Source organism: Erpetoichthys calabaricus, chromosome 18 (assembly GCF_900747795.2).
Source record: "Erpetoichthys calabaricus chromosome 18, fErpCal1.3, whole genome shotgun sequence".
Lineage (NCBI taxonomy): Eukaryota > Metazoa > Chordata > Cladistia > Polypteriformes > Polypteridae > Erpetoichthys > Erpetoichthys calabaricus.
The window spans coordinates 72,671,102-72,682,187 of NC_041411.2; the positions used below are offsets into that span (position 1 = coordinate 72,671,102).

The window sequence follows — 11,086 nt, forward strand, 5'->3', positions numbered from 1 at the left end:
TGCCAGTCCATCGCAGGGCACACACACACACACCAAATACACACTAGAGACTTAGCATTGTCAAATAAACAAACCTGCATGTCTTTGGACTGTGGGAGGAAACCAGAGCACCCGGAGGAAACCCACACGGGGAGAACATGAAAACGCCACACAGGGAGGTCATGGGGGACGAACCCTGGTTTCCTTACTGTAACGCAGCAGTGCTACCACTGCCCCACGGGGCCACCCTAACCGGACTTGTAACCTCATTAATTTTCTTGTTTCTACCTTTTTAAGGTTACTCATATATAATAAACTTTTTTTGACAATTTAAAGGAATGTAACAAGCATTTATACTTTAAAATGATGATACTTGATTTCACTCTGCTTTTCAAACTTTTATTTAGTTCTTTTTCAAGCTTCTACTTTCTGGCGAACACACAGGTGACTATAACAGTGAGGCCAGTGATTCTTTTTAGCAGTCAGTGCCATTTGCACCTTTTTCTTTCTTAATTGTCAGGTATCGTTGCAATCAAGAGAGCAAACCCCGCACAAAAATGAACCACAAATACAAAGCTGTTTGAAGTACATACATCTAAGACAAAATAAAATACAAATCACTTTTCGTTTTCTTATAGATGCAAACTCCCAAATGTTCAATGAGATCAATTCAAAATGTAATGACTCACCAGTAATGAAAAACCTGCAGCCAATGGACCCCAAGGGGGGACTGAACTTGAGAGGTGTAGCTACAGTGGGGGTTATGTTTACCTGAAAATCCATTTTTTCTGACAGGATTTCTGGGAATGCTGCCTCAGACAAAAATATCAAAGATGGGGTCTGTGCACAGATTGAAAAGAACTTCGCCAAAGCAAAATGGAAGGTAAGCCTCAGCTGGCCTGAACCGTGTTGCTTTTTTATCTTAAAAGAGTTCAGTTGCAATCCAAATGTTGCTAAACATACAGTATTACTAATATTAACTTTTCTGTTTATTGTTTAATAGGACTAACATGTTTGATAATAATATGTTCCATTGTTTAATATCTTTGTATGTATGTATGTATATATATATATATATATATATATATATATATATATATATATATATATATATATATATATATATATATATATATATATATATCCTTCCCGATGCTGACTCACCAAAGTTAGGCCGCAGGCTCCTTTTTAAGCCGGACCCGGGAATGTTTCTGGTGCCATGCAGTGTCTTCCTGGAAGCACTTCTGGGCCATATAGAAAGTAGAGAGGTCTTTCCCCATCAGCACCCTCTATCAGCACCCAGGGAACCCAAAAGGGTTGCATTTCTGGACTCCAACTCCCAAGCACCTGATGCTGACTCCCTAATGTTAGGCAGCAGGCTCCTTTTTTAAGCCGGACCCTTGAATGTTTCCAGTGCCATGCCCCATGCCCTGTCTTTCTGGAAGCATTTCCAGGCTATATAGAAAGTAAGGAGGTCACCCCCAACCCCCATCAGCACCCTCTATCGGCACCCAGGGAGCCCAAAAGGGTTGCATTTCTGGACACCAACTCCCAAGCACCTGATGCTGACTCCCAATGCTAGGCAGCGGGCTCCTTTTTTAAGCCGGACCCCTTGAATGTTTCCCGTGCCATGCATTGTCTTCCTGGAAGCATTTCTGGGCCATATAGAAAGTAAGGAGGTCACCCCCAACCCCCGTCAGCACCCTCTATCGGCACCCAGGGAACCCAAAAGGGTTGCACTTCCGGACTCCAACTCCCAAGCACCCCTGGGCTGCCACATGAGGACCACTGCCACCTATACACTTACACTCCCTCTCGTTCACTCAGATCCTCATCTGCAGCTTTATTTTGTGTACCTCACATCAAACTCTGTTCTAGGGGAGCTCGAGTGTTCTCCCATAATGCCCTTCAACTCAAGAATTCTCTTCCCTCTCATATCCATCAACTACAATAGCTCAATAACACATTTTAAAACTGCCCTCAAAACATACCTTTTCAAACTGGCGTACCAGTTATGAATTTAACACTGTTACTGCCTATTATCTTTGTATGTTTGCTACTACCTCTGTACCTTATTGCTATTTGATTTTATCATTCTCTTTGTTTTTATTTTATTACACGTTGTTTTATTTCATTGTAAGGTGACCTTGAGTGTTAAGAAAGGCACCTATTAAATAAAATGTATTATTATTATTATTACCTACCATTTGGGGGATGGAACTGCTCCCAACTTCCAGCTTCTGCTGGTCCATCCAGTGTATTAAAACAGCTGTCCAAAATGTTATTTTTTCATCCAGCTGGCCAATCCATCTGGATTGGCCTCCCACCTGGTTAAGAATCCATCCTCATTCCCGGCTGGAAGGCCTATTTTCCTCCTACATGTAGAATACAATATTTCTAAATTTCAAGCAAGACAAATATAACCTATTAACTCTAAACCTTTGTTATATCCACAGAAAGCTGTACGGGTGACCACAATCATGAAAAGGCTACGGGCACCTGAGCAGAGTGCGACAGCGGCTACTGCGCCGGCTACACCTGGAGCACCAGCTGAAACTAAAGAGCCGACAACGGGCAATGCACCCCTGGTTATCACCACCACCCCGGAGAGCTCTCTAGTTCCCGGAAATGCCTCGGCCACCGCAGCACCAGCACCTAGCAGCAAAGCAGAGAGTGCTACGGAGGAGGCTGCCAGCCAGCCAGACAGCTCTGCCAAAGTGGGTACCGCAGAAGACGAACAGCCGACGTCCAGATGTAATGGGGAGACCTCTGCACCCCTGAACGCTGTCGCAGAGGATACAAATAAGCAGAACGGCTAAAGATCCACTTGTATACCTGGCACTATTCTGTAATATAGGCGCTGGCATGGTGACGCTAAATTTGCAATACTCTCTAACACAGTATAATTAGTATGACGAATAAAGAGGCAGTACCCCGTCAGTTCTGGAAGGATGCCTGCTAAGTTAGTGTATTCTTTTGGCTAGTGTTGCAATAAATGATCTCGATCTCTATCTCTCTCTCTTCACGGGTTGAACATTTTGAAAATTAACAAATGGTGAAAACAATTTTAGATGTAGTCGCTGCACCTTTAAAGCATTCATATTCCATAACTTGTTCGAATTTTGTGTGAGTTACCGTTCTCACATCATTAATAATGGAAAACAAGGGCCTCCTCCACACACACTTGTTTATGAAGTGAAAGCTCGTTTCCACAAGTGTCCAAACCAACATTCACTTCATTTGCAGCTCAGGGGGGGGTCTTCATGTTGTAAGCAAGCAAATCAAGTCATCCAGAAATAAGAGACACCAACCGTGCAGCCAACCAAAGCAGGGATAGTGGTGCACCTTAAAATGTATCCGTAGATTAAACTTTCCAGCAGTGGGCCATGAACATAGACCAGAGATCAGGAGTTTCATCTTTGAAAGATTAGCAATAATACACATTTCTGGATTTAGTGAGGTCAGCTGAAGTTATTGAAGTGCACTGAGCATAGGAATGGTACTTAATATGTAACAAAATATATTGTTATGCTCCCATCAAAAATTTTACATGTTCTTTAATAATTTGAGGGGGCGGAATCCATTTTGTGCAATCACATCCCGTTTTTGAGAGATGAAGGTTTAAAATAACCAACAACATAGTTTTAAAATGAATTATTTAGACTTGAACAATTGTACAAATTATACATATAATTGTTTTAAATATAATTATTACCTACAAAAAGTAGTTTTTGTTCCCTCTCATAATCCTCTGAAGGTGTTTCACAGTGGAGGCCTGCTTACTTAGACTCACTGCAGTCTCCACTATAAAGATGGACCCTCTTCAGCACATTCATCAGAGACCCCTTCCATGTTCTCTCTTTTCCAAATGAGAATGTAAAAAAAAGAATTTTTAAAGACGTCTTGCCCCCAAGTGCTAGGTCGGAAGAGAGAAGCCCCTCAGCTCGGTTCCTCGGCTTTGAAAATTGTGGCAGACACGGTTCATGTTTTCCAATAGCAGGAAGCTGTAAATTCCTTTAATGCTTCGCTTACCTGGTCAAGGCAACCCGATCTTGCACATCTCTGTAAAAAAACATTTAAAGAACAACTTTTTCTCTTTTCTGGACAATAAAAAGGCATCTTTCTGTCCTTCTAAGTATTAATTCCTGGGAATTTTGAAGGAATAAGAAGAGAGAGAAAAAAAACATGGATGGAGAGCAAAAAAAACGACTAGCATTTACTCGATTTGGGATTGTTTCCTCCACAAATAATAGCTGACTGCCATTTTTCAGCTCACAATAATATTCTGAGCATGAAAAATACGCAAGCCATTAAACAGACATAACTTATTCAAAAAAAATAATAATAATCAACAATTGTTTTCCAAAACTTCACTTTTCATATATACAGTATTTCGTAGAAACAGTTTGTGGTACAGAAATTCCAATTTCTATAAAGCACAATGATTTTCTTCATGGGAGGATTGCGGTGCAAACCAGTGTAGTAGTAATAATAATAATAATATTGTGAGATAAAATTTGAAAATGAAGACCAAGTGCTGTTTCTTCACCCTTTGTCTTTCAGTGCCATTGTCATCATTTTCAGACGTTAACCTTGAGAAACTTTGGAAACAAGACTTTGACCAGTAGCAGGATAATGAAACCAAGTATGAGGTTTATGAGTCAATATGTTAAATGTCTTGATCGTTTAGAATGCTTAATAAAATGGAGATCAAAGGGTTAATTTTTATTAACTTGAATAAGGTGTGGAATGAATAAAGGGAAAACAAGAAAGAATATCAGGACTTAGAAATGAGTTACACATAAGGACTGTAGAAATGTCAGGTCATTTTCTAAGCAGGTTGTTGGGAGTGCTGGAGCCTGTCCCGGCTGGCATAGGGTGCAAGGCAGGAACAAACCCTGGACAGGGTGCCAGTCCATCACAGGGATAACACACACCCACCCCACACACACACACACACACACACACACCCCACACACACACACACACTCCAGGGCCAATTTAGCGTTGCCAATCCGCCTAATCTGCGTGACTTCGGATGGTGGGATGAAACCCAGGCAGACATGGAGAGAGCAAGCAAATTCCACTCATGAAGGACCCAGGAGGTGAACCCTGGCCTCATTACTGTGAGGCAGCAGTTCTGCCACTGTGCCACCCCAGATTTAGAAATCAAAAGCAAAAAGTAGCTTGTAGTTAGAACAAATAAGCAGTAAATAACAAAATAACAAAAGAATTTACAAGAAACACAAGTTTTTGCAAGCTAAACAGAATTTGAAACAAAGTGCAGGAAATGACGTGATGCCACACGGCCTTCACACACCTCCTGGCATCAAACAACAAACAAATCCTAAAATGTTGACACGTGATGTCATCAGCGTGCAAGTACACAAACAGTACAAAAATCCAATAAAAGAAAAAAAAGCAAAGTATTGAAATTTACCACTTAATCATGATCATGTACAATAATTTTCCAGCCCCTCTGATTTCTTTAACCGTAGAAGAATTTTTACACATTAAGAAAACTATACAATCTGTCAAGCTTCTTTTAATAGTTATGGTATCCAGAGTAGCGAGGGTAGACAGGATTAGGAATTAGAGGGACAACGCAGTTACGACAATCCGGTGACCAAGTGACATAGGTGAGATTGAGATGGTCTGGGCACGTGTGGAGGAGAGATGAGGGGGGACATCAGGAACAGAATGCTGAGGACAGAACCACCAGGCAAGAGGAAAAGAGAAAGGCCAAAGAGGAGGTTTATGGCGCAGTGGTAGGGCTGCGGCTTTGCAGTAATGAGATTGTAGGTTTGCTTCCCAGGTCCTCCCTGTGTGGAGAGCATTTTGAGTAGTGAGAAAAGCGTTTTATAAATGTACAGAATTATTATGGATGTGGTGAGGGAGGACATGATGGCAGTCAGTGGGATAGAAAATGATGTACAAGATAGGGATAGATGGAGACGGATGATTATCTGTGGCAACCCCTAAATGGGAGCAGCCAAAGAAGAAGAATAAGAAGAAGAAGAAGGTGTCCGAATGTCTCATCCAGTTAGTTCTTCGAGGTCATCAGGGTCTCTGCTTCAGCTGTCTAACTGGGAAGTTTGTTCCAGAGCCTTGAGATGGTCTGTGTGAAAAGGCACAGTAATATCACAAGAAATGCTTTGCTTTTCACACTGACCCTAAACTGGAGGTTCTTTATTATTTGGGAGCGTGTAACCTATTCACCAGGACACGATTGTCAGCCGTAGTGTGACCAGCTAGGCAGATATACAGTACGTCCTGTAAAATGCATAGCCTTGACACACGATAAAGGTTTGGGGCAGCCACTCGTGTGCTTGAATCCAAGCTGCAAAAGGCAAACATTAAGTACAGATGTGTACAGTCTTGAGTCCAGAACAGAACTGAGTACAAAATGGAGGATGACTGGCTTTTAAAGCAGGTTGGTGGACGTGACATCATCTGGGGGCCAGAACCGGAAGTGATGTTCTTGGGGTTGGAAATGGGAGTGTCATTCTTGCGCCCAAAAACTGGAAGTGATGTTCTTGGGGTTGGAATCGAAAGTGATGTTCTTGGGCCCGGAACTGAAAGTGATGTTCTTGGGCCTGGAACCGGAAGTGTCGTCATCGGGCCTGGAACCAAAAGTGATGTTGTTGGAATCAGGCAGAATTTCCAGTGTCTGGTCTGCGGAAATAAAAGGGAAAGATATACTGTACCCCACCACCCCCTGGCATGAGGTGGAATTACCTTCTTTTGGTCCTTCTAGCTGCCTCCCATGCGCGTGAGTGTGACAGTCCTTATTCATAAGGTGCCATTTCACCAAAGACACCACTATTGCCACACCATTGATGACGTCACTTCCGCTTCTGCACCCATTGATGACCCTGATGATGTCACTTCCGGTCCAGACACCATCAATGATGTCACTTCTGGTTCTGGGCTCACTGACGGTGTCACTTCCAGTCCAGATGACATCACTTCCGGTTCTGGTCCCGATGACGTCACTTCCTGTCTTGGCCTTTAAAGCTGCCATCTTTAGCCTTTAAATAGGTTCTGTTTTGGACTTGAACATGAACACAACTCATCAACCGAACTCATTTCGCAGCCAAGGCACAATATACGGGTGGCTGCCCCAAACCTTTTTGACATCTTCTTGTTATTCTTGTAACACTAAACACGGATTATCCGTCAGAACTGTGTGTGTTTGTGTTTCTGCTTATCAGACTCAAGGATTTCCAGCCATAGTGTGCCCACTGATGGGCAGATGGGGGACTCAGCCACTAAGTAAGGTACCTTACCTATAGTTAAACAGAATGACAATTTTTAGCTGGGCCATTTTTCCAAAAGCTTTCTTTTTTTAATTCAAAAACGCCAGAATACAAAGTCAGATTCCTGACAAAGAGAGAAATTTGGCTGCACCGCTCACGTTTCCAAACTGTGTTTTTTTTTACGCAAGCATCCTATGAACGGGAAACTGCTCTCTTTATTTACTGCTGTAAATAAATAATACAAAAAAAAACTCTTGGTAGAAGTAGCCACAATGGCATGCTTTCAGACATTTTAGTCTACATTAAAATGTTGCTTGTGAGCATCTGATGGGTAAAGATTTGATAGAGTTCTGCCAAGCACAGAGCGGATTCATTTGCATGCAAAAATATACCTTATTGTATGAACTGTATTAGCTTAAAAAAACACGTGTGTTGAATAATTGAAATAAAAAGAAATATATCAGCATCCACTTTGTCAGTTGAACTGTAGTATAGGATAGAACTGCAACTCTGATTTACGTGTGTCTTCATTTGCATTACTTGTGCCTCAGCAGTTATGCCTTATCTTTTCATTTACGTTCAATAACGCCTCTAAAGTGGGTCAACGGCACAACAAAACCGAAACACGATCTGCGGTCTCTTTAGAATCAGCTCAGCACCTGCCAAATCATGGAAGTGCGACCATGTAAAAAGACTCGGGGAACGTGAAATTCAGTTTTTTATAGAATTGTCACCATAATGCACTTGCATGTGGGGATCAACAAAAAATGGTTTACTGTAATTCATATATACAAATATAGAATATATTAAAGTGACTGCTTTTAGGTAACACGGAAACAGTAAACTAATATGTCACACAGAATGTCATCTACTACTAATATGTCACACAAACTAATAGTAGATGACATGTCACCCAGAATGTCATCAAAGTCACAGAGAATGTTTCTCTTTTTTAAGATAGAGGAGTTTAGAAATGTGGCAATGCTTTGAAATTTCCAAAATGTGTGTGTGAGATTCTCAGCAACAACTGAACTGTCGTGTCATTTTCTAGGGTATGATGCTAGAGCCTGTCCCAGCTAGACATAGGGCGCAAGGCAGGAACAAACCCTGGACAAGGTGCCAGTCCATCACAGGGTAAACAGACACAAACACAAACACACACACACACACACACACAGATGGGCCAAATTAGTGCTGTTAAGTCACCTAATTGGCATGTCTTTGGAACAGTGGGAGGAAACCCACACAGACACGCGGAGAACTTGCATGAACCGGGGTCTCCTTACTGCGAGACAGCAGTGCTGCCTGTGCACCACCAAGCCGCCCTCAATGGCAATTGAACTGTCTCAATTGATTTCCTTGAAGAATGAGAGGGCTAAATTTCACTAAATTCTGTTCACTGGAAGCTGAGTTCTTTAATACGGACAGACAGACAGACCGACAGGACTATTGCAGTAGGTGCTTTTCACATTATATGCTAATGCACCTTGAACAGTGCTGCAAACAAATGCTATTTTTTTCTAGTAAAAAATGGAATGAATGAATTAAAAATCTTGAATCAAATTTGAAATTCTCGTTAGTTGGACATGTGAGGTGCAACACAATGGAATTCCATGCTACTTTTAGTCAGGGTAGGGTAGGGTAAATTCAGAAAGCGAGGTCCTTTTTGAACTGTCCTTTAAAGTAACATTTTCCTTCCGTCTTGCTGGTTTTATTTTGCCTGTAGTTTTGCGTCATCTCCCAGCTGACACCAGGTGAACTGTATATACCGGACTTTCGGACAAAGCAGATGCAGACGCCCAGCTTTTGTGGAGGGGATTGTTTTGGAGTCCATGTTTTATTAAATCTCTGTCCATCAGATGCTGTCTTTCTCTTCTCCTGTTGTACACACTGCTTTAAATTCTTTCTCTTTGTGTTGACCTGTTCTCATATCTACTTTCTGTATACTGGCAGGGCCCGCTTATCTAGCAGATAGACCTTTTCTATACTGTTAATTTGCAGCTTCTTTGTTTTTCCTCGTTTCAGAGAAAGGAGATATATAAAAACAAACATGGATAATGTATGAATTTTATTTCTGCTCTTTGACAATAGCTTACTATCATGTTAATATCGACTGAAAACATTATCTTTGTCTCCCTGATTTATTTGTTCTGATTTTTGTTGATAAAATAAAATTAACTAAAATAAAATAAATAAAAACAATCATTTGTTTTCAGATTTCATATTATGAACAAAACCCGAGTGGCCAGCTGTTGTGTGGAGAAAAAAAAGATAAATGGCATGCATTAACATTTTGAGTTTTGTACTTGCTTCTGTCATTATTTAGGTTACGTGGACTACTTTTAATAAAAATGCCTGAAGCAGCTCACCTTTTATTTTGACAAAAATTACTCAGTGAGGAAAAAAATATCTTTCTAGACCTTGTTGTTTGTGACGAGCACAGAAGTCCAATAACAAATGATGACACACAATTACAGCCAAATCAGGATAAGACAGAAAAAATGTCAGCCAAAATAGCATGAAGAACGCCGAGGTAATGTGTGGGATGCACTCTGGACCACCTGGAGGTTGTAGCAAAGGAGAGAATGAAGATGTAACTGAGTGCCCTTATGAACAATGCTGCACATCCTCTCTCTGACACAGCAACACTGAGGACTTTCAGCCAACAGATCACTCATCAGAAGTGTGTCAGGAAACACGACGGGGGGCTCCTTTCATACATACAGCAATGCCACCTCCAAAAGTTGACTGCAATCCAAAATAAAATTCATCTATGACAGTGTTGTGATTTTGCTTCTTTTCTAATATTTTCATTTCTGCATTAGGTGAGTTGGTTTACTCCATTACTGTTGCATTTGGATTAATTTTGTAGTTTTTACGATGATATGATCAGTGTTGTTTAGGATGCTTTTCTTCCATTTCCATGTGGTCAAGACCATGCCAACTGCAGTGAGGACATCCAGTGCAGATGTTGTAGTGTTTCATGTCATTGTACTATTCCTGAATAACTCACTATTTTTTTTTTTCCACAAGCATTTTTTTTGCATTAGAATTTTGGTGGAGTTGATGTAAATCTTCGGCCTTCAAGGGACACGTTTATGGCAGATACATATTCCTGATGATAAATTCAGAGCTTCTTAAATTAAAATGGTCACTCTGGGAAACTTTTTATTGCAGTTGTCCGCAACTAATGTGCACAGTCACTACTTTGAGCACTGACAGTTCACCAATCAAAACGCAGTACTCACTAGAGCCCACCCACTCAAATTTGATGGGTGCAAGTGACAGTTTTCATTTCATTGTGAATTTCATATTGCATCATTAAGTGAATACATAAAGAAATGAACAACAAAAAATATGTTTAGATAGATAGATAGATAGATAGATAGATAGATAGATAGATAGATAGATAGATAGATAGATAGATAGATAGATAGATAGATAGATAGAGTGCCTCCAGAAAGTATTCACAGTGCATCACTTTTTCCACATTTTGTTATGTTACAGCCTTATTCCAAAATGGATTAAATTCATTTTTTTCCTCAGAATTCTACACACAACACCCCGTAATGACAACATGAAAAAAGTTTACTTGAGGTTTTTTTCAAATTTATTAAAAATAAAAAATCTGAGAAATCCCATGTACTTAAGTATTCACAGCCTTTGCTCAATACTTTGTCGATGCACCTTTGGCAGCAATTACAGCCTTACAGTCTTGTTGAATATGATGCCACAAGCTTGGCACACCTATCCTTGGCCAGTTTCGCCCATTCCTCTTTGCAGCACCTCTCAAGCTCCATCAGGTTGGATGGGAAGCGTCGGTGCACAGCCATTTTAAGATCTCTCCA

The 11,086-nt window shown here is 40.8% G+C and overlaps 1 protein-coding gene across 1 annotated transcript in view; it reads left to right on the forward strand.

Moving 5' to 3' along the window:
• The window catches only part of camkvb (CaM kinase-like vesicle-associated b), a 263,746-nt gene extending 254,306 nt beyond the window's left edge, over positions 1 to 9,440 (forward strand). The window contains exons 10-11 of the mRNA XM_051921501.1: positions 775 to 862; positions 2,436 to 9,440. Coding sequence (XP_051777461.1) covers positions 775 to 862; positions 2,436 to 2,798 — 451 coding nt within the window. The 3' untranslated portion in view covers positions 2,799 to 9,440. The remainder of the gene's footprint in view (positions 1 to 774; positions 863 to 2,435) is intronic.
• Positions 9,441 to 11,086: the final 1,646 nt, after the last annotated feature.